Raw genomic sequence first — 9,361 nt, 5'->3', positions numbered from 1 at the left:
CGCCCACCCCCTAGACCGGAGGAGACCCTTGAGCCTAGTTGTGCATGGGGCGGATCGGTACAGGCAACGGAGCTGCACCCCCGTTGGCCTGCAGGACCGAATAGCGGAGCGTCGGCAGGTCCTTCACACCGCTCACTCGATCCTTTTGCGCACGAGCAAAGGAACCGAGCGAGGCTTGTTGAGGAGACTTCGAGGAGCGCAGGACAGACCGGTAGCGAACGTCGCCGAACGTCAGGATACCGGCGTAACGACAGGATTGAGGGATCAACCCCACCGCGCTCCAATGGACTAAACGTTGGGAGACCACGTTGTTACGGTTGCGGGCAACACGGACACATCCGTCGGGACTGCCCACATCGTACTTCGGCCACCCCCCGAAAGAACCCCCCAGGGAAACTCGGAACGCCGACGGCGGTAACCGCAGATTACGAATTCCCGTCGTCGGCCGGAGCGAACATTGATAAGAGGCAAGTTACTTCTAACCGTGCTATCTTTTCTGATAATACAGTGGCCTTGGTCCCGCTTGCGTGCCGATTGCAAGATGACATCTGCAACATTGGACCTTTCATCGTGGTGCGCGTTCTGGGCAAAGACGTTGCAGGTTTGGTGGACACCTGAGCAGCTGTTTCCCTGATCGGCGACACCATCCACGACTGGTGCCGGGAGCGGAACATCTCGGTACGAACGACCAGGACTCTCCTAAGGCTCGCCTCTGATGCGGTTGTACCTGCCGGTGGCGCGGTGCGCCTTACCTTGACTGTCGATGGACATCGGGTCAGACAACGCTTTGTTTACCTTCCTGGGCTGGCAGGAGCAATGATCCTGGGACGCGACTTCATTATCCGGATGGGACTTGTCCTGGACTTGCGTCGCGGAGGTTACCAGCATGCATGCAGCAGTGCCTTCTACCCATTCCTGGAGTGGACAACCCCTGGAGCGGACCAACGCCGGACTGGCGAAAGAGCCCAGGACGACTGCTCAAAGCGAAACCGGGAACCGACTGGCAACAGCGATGAACCTAAGCAGCAAGCCGCTGGAGTACTTCGCGGCACTGGACCATCACTGCCCGTTGGAGAGCATCACGGAACGGGATACCAAACGCCTGTAGTTGCAACTGCTGCCTTGCATGAGGGTCTGCAAGGGTTTTCGGGAACCTCAGAGCAACGAGAAATGCTGGAGCAAGCATTGCTACCCTTTTCCCGGATGTTTACGGAAAAACCAGGTTTGACCGAAGTCTTGGAACACGGCATAGACACCGGCGACGCAAGGCCTTGGAGATGCAACCCGCGGCCGCTTAGCGTCCACAAGCGCAAGTTGCTCGATGCTGCGCTGAACGAAATGATCGAGACGGGTGCTGTGAGACCCTCGCGCAGCCCGTGGGCCTTTCCGGTGGTACTCGCTCCGAAGAAAGATGGAACCGCAAGGTTATGCATGGACTACCGCCGGTTGAACGAGGTGACGGTGAGAGATTCGTATCCATTTCCCTCTATAGACTCGATCATGTACACGTTGGGATCAGCCCGCGTGTTTACAATCTTGGACTGCAGTCGAGAATTCCTGCAGATACCGATAGCACCTAATGATGTCGAAAAGACAGCCTTTACCTGTCATAGGGGACTGTTTGAGTTCGTCCGGCTTCCCTTCGGACTGTCCAATTCCCCGGCTAGTTTTCAGCGTATGATGGACGAGGTGCTCGGCGATGCGAAGTACAACTTCGCTATGGCTTATATGGATGACGTAGTAATTTTTTCACGTTCATTCCACGAACACCTTTCACACCTGAAAGTCGTGTTGGGACGTATGCAAGCTGCTGGGTTGACGGTCAATCCTCGAAAAATGCAGTTGGCGACTAACCGCATAGACCTGCTAGGGTTTACAGTGGAGTCCGGCACGGTCAGGCCAAACGAGGACAAGCTGAAGGCTATCCTAGACTACCCTCGCCCGCAGGACGTAAAGAGCTTGCAGCGCTTCCTTGGTATGATTGGATTTTATAGACAATTCATACCGCGGTGTTCGGACATGACGCAGCCACTAACCTGGCTACTGCGGAAAGGTGCGCGCTGGTCATGGGGAGAAGCACAGGAGAATGCATTCTCCGCCCTGACGGAAGCGATAGCGCAGGTCACCAGTCTGTATCTCCCAGATCTTAATCGCCCATTTGTAATGCAGACAGACGCGAGCGATTATGGACTGGGCGCAGTGTTGTTACAACAGCACGAAGGTGAACTTCGGCCGGTGGCATTTGCAAGCCGCACGCTGACATCACCTGAACGAAATTACACCGTGACAGAGAAAGAGTGCCTGGCTATCATGTTCGCACTGAATAAGTTTGACATGTACCTGGATGGTGCGAAATTTGCAATCCAGACTGACCATCAGGCACTCGCCTGGCTGAGTAGATTGAAAAATCCCGCCGGAAGACTTGCACGTTGGAGTCTGACGTTGCAACGGTACGACTTCTCGATCGAATATCGGAGGGGGACCTCTAACAAAGTGGTAGATGCGCTGTCTCGAGCACCTCTGCCCCTGGAGGACGTCGTTACCACGCAGGAGCTCGTAGCCGCGGTTGGACAAGCCGGAACGGACAGAGAGCAGGCGTGGGGACACATCGTGAGCCGGAAGGACATCGTGGAGGCCTAGAGGACGGACGGACTCTGTCAGCGTGTAGTAAGGTGGCTGGAGACAACGGGCCCAGCGGACGCCGGAGACGCTGAAGAGAGGTTCGACTCCTATCAGCTGAGCGAGGATGGTCTTCTGGTGAGGTATATCCCCCAGGCGGACGACGAGGAGATCGGCGGCAACCCTTTCAGGATCGTAGTACCACGAAAGCTACGTAAGTTATTCCTCAGATATTTCCATGACTCTGCTTTGGCAGGTCATGGTAGCGGCAGCAAGACTTATTCTAAGTTATGTCGTATCGCGACGTGGCCAGGCATGAGACAGGATGTTTTGCGGTTTACTCGCAGCTGTCCAGTGTGTCAGAAGTCGAAACCTAGGGGCGGACAGCCGCCAGGATTGCTGCAACCGATTGTCAGTCAAGGGCCTTGGCAGATAGTCGCATGTGACGTAATGGGCCCATACCCCAGAAGTCCCCGTGGTAACCAATACCTGTTAGTCATTACAGATCACTTCACGAAGTGGGTTGAGCTCTATCCCCTGCGGAAATTGGTGTCAGCTCGGATCTGGGATCGACTGCTGGATGTCTTTTCGCGGTTTGGATTCCCTGACCAGCTTATCACGGATAACGCCTCGTACTTTACAAGTAAGGTGTTTGTCGACACATGCTCGGCATTGAGTATTCGACATAAGAAGACGTCCCCTTATCACCCTCAGGCAAACATAACTGAGCGGGTCAATAGAAATATCAAAATGATGATGGTAACACTTACCAGCAGGCATAAGGATTGGGACGCGCGTCTAACGGAGATTGGCTTCGCCACTCGTACGACGGAAAATAGGTCTACTGGGTTCACCCCTGCCTATTTGAGTTTTGGACGGGAAATAGTATTCCCACTCGAAAACACGCTACGAACACTGAGGGAACAACCCCGTCGCCCCTATGCACGATATGCGGAAGACATTCGCAACCGTCTCTCAACTGCAGTTCGTTGTGCACGTGAGAATCTTGAGGTCGCACGACTGGAGCAAGCATCCCAGTACAACAAGGGTCGACGCCAGGTAACATACCGCGTAGGAGACTTAGTCCTGAGGCGGACGCATCCACTTAGCGACGCGGCGAAGGGCTTCGCAGCTTCTCTCGCGGACCGATGGGACGGGCCTTACCGGGTAAGTGCGCAACTTACACCCGTAACTTATAGACTTGAACGTTGCAGTACAAGCGAGGAGTCCGGCCCAGTTCACATCACAGACCTCAAGGAGTTCATCGATCGCATCTTGGAGCAAGAGGAAGGGCAAGAGGACTCCGGCACAAGTTCGTCGCAATCCCAACCCTTCCGCGGCCCCATCGACACGGAGTCGCAGCCCGCTGAAGATGGGACAGTTCGGGGCGGGTTACCGGGGTCTCCTCGTTATAACCTCCGCCCTCGTAGACCTCCAAGGTGATGCTTTTTCATTTTTTTTCCCTGCAGATGCCACGACCACCTGCAACGAGAAGCCGTTCTCGACCCCAACCACGGCACCGACCTCAGCGACCCCCTGGGAACTCTCCTGCTCGGAGGCCTTCCCCGTCACCCCGACTTGCGAATGTGGCTACCTGGACTGTCCTAGTTGAAGGTCGCAGTATCGGATACTGTTCCAGAACGAGATGGCGCAACCAGGCGCGACCTCTCATCGGTGACCCACCTGATTCCCTACCAGAGCCCTTCCGCGGCCTGGGGTTATCAAACAGACACCCCACCGAGCCTCCAGTGGTGTACACGGAACAAGAAAGAAGCGCCCTCTGCCCCTTCTGCGGTGTTCCACTGATCCATCCTCCGACCCATAATGCGGGAGCCCTTCACCTGCATCGTATCCAACAAGCCGCACAGCAGAGAGCTAACAACGTGGCCTCCGCTCCTACACGTCGGGACATAGTCGCTGCAGTGCACCTACTTCGGCAGCTGGCCCCCCAAGTTCTCGCTCGGCCATCCTTCTCACCGGACCCTGAGGATATAATCCTCGATCTCCCCGAACTTCCGGACATTTGACTCAAGGGGGGGGAGAGTGTGGGGGGCGCTGATAACCCGGCAACTTCCGCGCGATAGCGCAGATAGCGCAAGAGATAAAAGAGCAAGCGCTCGGGAAGAGAGAGATATTCGTGCGGCAGGCAGGCTGGCAGACGGTCACAGAAGCGAGGAGCGACAGCAGCTGTGATGTAAGGCAATAAACCTTGTTTCTTTTGTTCAACTGCTGTGTCAGTGTTCTTCGGGGTTACGGCGGGGTCGAATACGGAACCACCCCGGGTTTGTGGGCCGAGGTTCCCACAAACTCTGACCTCTTTTATTTCTGCATTTCAGCATATCAGATTATTGTACAAATCACTAAGCACTAAATTGATTGTTCTGTTCAGCCCACAAAGATTCATCGTTACGTTTTGACTGTCTCTTGCTCTGATGAAATTTCACGAAATAGGAACATACTTAATGTATATATTTGTCATTACAGTTACTGAGCATATTTGTCATCTGATATGATGCATTTGACATTGTTAAAATAAACGGCTACTTTAACGCCATTACACTACATGTGAGCCATTCAGAATTTCTAGTTTATTGAGACCATGTACATAAAATAGATGTTAAAATGAACCAAATATCTCATAAAGAAGGTGTTATACCAGTTCCAAGAGTGGCAAGGATGGAGCAAATAGGAATGGACCAAAGAAAACACATACAACAGCTGCAACATCAGCTACAAATAAGCCTGTGCTGCTATTTTGTTCAACAGCATTGTGCTTATTTCTTCAACGTCATATATTATTGAGAGGACACTTTTACACAACTGGTTGGAGACTTACATGTTTTCCATGCTCATTCTTTACAAGCTTCTCTCTCAACTTCATACTGGCATTGTAAATTTCACTAGCATTATCATCGCACCATTACATGCCAAACCATCACCACCACCAATGCCTAAAAACTCCCCACAGGTCATGCCATGCCATGCAAAAATACGGCTGCCAACAGCACATCATGCACTAAACAAGTGTAGGAAGGCGGGGTAGGTCATACGAATTATGGTGTGTAGACAGCCAAAAGAGGCAGACAGAAGAACAATGACATGGAACGACTGCATCATGCACTACGCTCTGTAAAATCACTCCTTATTTAAGTTTTAAATTAGGATTCTTGTTCAGAAAGAATTTGCGTATAGTGATGCAGTTAGTTATCACTCCACTCTAACACAGATCACTCAACTTTGACTGTGAAATGACGTAAGAGGCATGTGTGATGCCACGAGAATGATAACTGCCACTGTATAATTGTGTAAACTTATTTTGTTAATTTTTATTTCACCAGCTCTTCACTGCTTGCTTGGCATTTTTTTTTAGTTTTCTAGTCATGGAATAGTTCTCGGACTATTTTCCCAGTTTCCATGCTTTACTGGATGCAGACATCCTGAGATATACACGGTAATTCAAGCAACTGGGCATTCGAGGATTACATGTTTGTATCGCTCATGTTTGTGACCTGCCTCGACTAATTCTCGTTCTTTACGCAGATGATAAAGCTCTGAAAAAGTATTGCGCAGGCTGCATTTCTGCACTGTGTGGTTATGCAGTTTGACTGTACAGCTTTGTATTGAGAGATTGTGCTATTTCTTGTGAAACAACACAGTGGAATATCAAAGCAAGGCACACCTAGAGGTGTTCATTCTAGCATGAAATCTCTGTAGTCACTGATCATTGTCTGCTTGCTTTCTGTATTGATCTGTAGCAGACAGTAAGATGAAGTTCGCAATGGACAAATGTACGCAATGCAAAGAAGGTCACACAAAGAAAGGAATGCAACTTGAAATCAGGTGCATCTGAGCTACAATGTGCTGTACTACTTTTATTAAAATTTACATGGTTGTATATCTTTCTTCCACAATTTCAGTTAATTTTTGAGCCACTTCGGTAGTTGTCACTTTGTAGAGGCCGACATATTCATCCAGGTGTGTCAGCACAAATCTATGCAACGGGACAGTTTAATGTAGTGAGCATGGTGTACTGCATCATGAAGGACAAAGTATGGGAGCAGATGTATGGGACATAATACTGAATATGTAGTAAAATAATATAGATGCCCCTGCATGACTAACCACCTAACTTCAGTAACGAGTGATGAACATGCAGTCTTCATCAAAAAATACCATAGAGGCGTTGAAATCTTTTGCGAATCATCGCATTTTTTTTTAATTTGTTCTAAGTTTCGCTTTGCGGCTCATCCGACCTAGAAGAAAAATAGGCCTCGTTCGCACACTTAGCACAGATTTGCACAACTCCAAACAGAAGGGCATCGTGATGATCACACAGAAATTAGGATGGTTCACGTGGTCTGTAGTGGACGACGACGACGTCACAGAAGATGGGCAACGAGCCGCGTGACATGCTGCATTCTTCAGCTGGCAATCAGCTGCTCCCCAGCTGACAGCGGCAGTCGCACATTAAACGCTGCTCCAACAGGAACCTATGGTCTAAAGTTGGTATTCATTAGTCTTCCAGTTATCACATGGTCCATTTCTCAACAAGAGCTATGCACGTAGTGGTTAAACGTTTGCATTTATTCAGTGAGTGGCCATTATAAGCCCACTGCAATAGAGCATGACATCGTCGGTGCACAGGTGATTCCTGACAACACCCACACTGTCATGGCCGCTAGCCCCAGGAAAATTTATTCGCGAGGCCAGCAAAAGGGAAATTCCCGTTTAACCCAAAAAGTGTGCGAACTCCGTATTACAAAGCACGGACACACGGCGCGGATACAGAGATGCACGGATAAACACGCCCACTGCGACGCATGCGCAAAGGAGCAGGGTGCGGAAATGTACTCGTGTGGTTGATGACTTACGAAAATCCAAAAGGGCTGCCAGGTACACGTACACAGAGTGGAAAAAGGGGGAACTGGTGTACCGAAGAGGGGAGCAAAGAAAGGGGGGGGGGGTGACGTTACGAGCGAAAGCTCTTCTTCAGACTACAGGGACGCAAAGTGGTAGAAAGACGTTCTCTGGTAGATGATTTCGTAATTGTGTACGAGTAGGACAATAGAGAGTTTTTCGATATTGAAATTCTGAATAACTTATTAGTACACACACAAACCCTGCCCATGTTGTAAAGTTTTCGTCTTCAGGATCAAAGAAATCATGATTTCTATGTTTACGATCGTACCTTTGTATAACAAAGACCCAGGATCGCTGGCGCCTCACGATGATAGCCTTGCCGATGGGTCTGATTAGGTATTTTCGCTACCAGTCCAGACATACCTTGGGTCTTTTCCGGTACCGCCGACATGGCGGCGCGGTGGTGGTGGTGGTAAAAGGGCTTGCCGTTGTCGGCCTCACGTAGGTGGGCAACATCACGACTAACCGGGAAAGTGCGTCCTGGGCCGACTTCTAAGGGAACAGTGCCGACATATGCCTGAAAGCGTCTGAGGGAAACCCAGGAAAAACACCAGACAGCACAGCCGGCGCCGGGATTCGAACCCGGGTACCTCCCAGACTCGACGTGACATGGCCAGCACGCTAACCACAGAGCCACGGGAGCTGGTTGACACGGCGGCGCCTGTTGCGTGCGCCAAGGAAGGTTCATAATTTCAAACCGACCAATCAGCATTCACGTACCGGGGGAGTGGCCACAGAAGCCAATGGCCTGGTGAGGGTTGAGAGGTAGCTCTTCGAAGTAACAATACTGACGTTTCATGGCGTTTGATGACACGAAAAACTGGCACGAAAAGCCCACTTGAGTCCGAAAAGGAGCTCGCGAGTTTCATCTTCTTGGTTTCGTCTCTGTTGAAAAAAAAAAGATGATTACTATTGAGCGTATATTGAAGTAAAAGTAGAGGTGTGCGAATATTCGAAATTTCGAATACGAATCGAATATTTGCGATATTCGATTCGTATTCGTATGGGAAATTTGAAAATTTGATATTCCAAGTTTTCGAATATTCGTAAAAGTTCGAATATTCGATTTTTTTTTTTTTCTCGCATATCACAGCAGCTTATTTCGAAGCTGTTGCGGGCTGCGCACTGGAATTTGTACGTTGCGGTGACGAACATGCATAGTAGAACAGCTGCAAAGCGACGCGCGGAGCTTCCGAGGTACGCTCGTTTGCGAACGCGTCGGTATACGTGCGGTAACCGAAACCGAAACTAGTACGCAGTTGTGTGCGGCCGCCATTTTAGAGTCCGCCCCAGCGAAACCCGAGACCACGGTACGTTTCATACATCGTCAGCACTGTCGCGGCTTTAGTGGATTGCTAGCGAACTCTGAACATTCGTATGAGGCCTGCAGTGCGGTGAAATTACGGTTAAATATCGAGATTTTGTTGACGTTGAGGCTGAAAACCGCTGTTCAGCGTCCCATTGCATGCACAGCCAAAACCTGCATCTCGAATGCGTCTGTTTCGGTTTCCATTTGTGGTTGTCAGCGATATATGATAGAATCATGGTCGCGTGCGATGACTGCGATAATCCAGGAGTGAGAAGTGTTGATATTTCGACCGTATGAAAGCGCCAACTAGGACGACAGTAGCGCTGCAGTCATTTGAAACTGCGCTAACTGTTGTTACAGATGATAGCAAGACGCATATTTAGCCTTAAGCCCGAACTTCATGGAGCGATTTTGCTCGCCACTCGGGCCAGTCACCGTCGGCGCGACAAAGTTTGAGGTCCGAGCGCAGATTTCCGCCGTGAAATGAAAGGAGCGGTGAACACGAACGTCGCG

At 50.4% G+C, this 9,361-nt stretch overlaps 1 protein-coding gene across 1 annotated transcript; it reads left to right on the top strand.

Annotated features, from left to right (window-relative positions):
• Window positions 1-390: 390 nt before the first annotated feature.
• LOC135369375 (uncharacterized) lies at window positions 391-4,803 on the top strand. The gene is made up of 5 exons (XM_064602969.1): window positions 391-2,610; window positions 2,662-2,833; window positions 3,729-3,786; window positions 3,834-3,999; window positions 4,050-4,803. Exons 1-5 carry the CDS (start codon window positions 817-819, stop codon window positions 4,644-4,646), a joined length of 2,787 nt encoding a protein of 928 aa, XP_064459039.1. The 5' UTR covers window positions 391-816; the 3' UTR covers window positions 4,647-4,803.
• Window positions 4,804-9,361: the final 4,558 nt, after the last annotated feature.

Source organism: Ornithodoros turicata, chromosome 9, assembly GCF_037126465.1.
Source record: "Ornithodoros turicata isolate Travis chromosome 9, ASM3712646v1, whole genome shotgun sequence".
Lineage (NCBI taxonomy): Eukaryota > Metazoa > Arthropoda > Arachnida > Ixodida > Argasidae > Ornithodoros > Ornithodoros turicata.
This window is presented reverse-complemented; position numbering and strand designations above follow the sequence as displayed.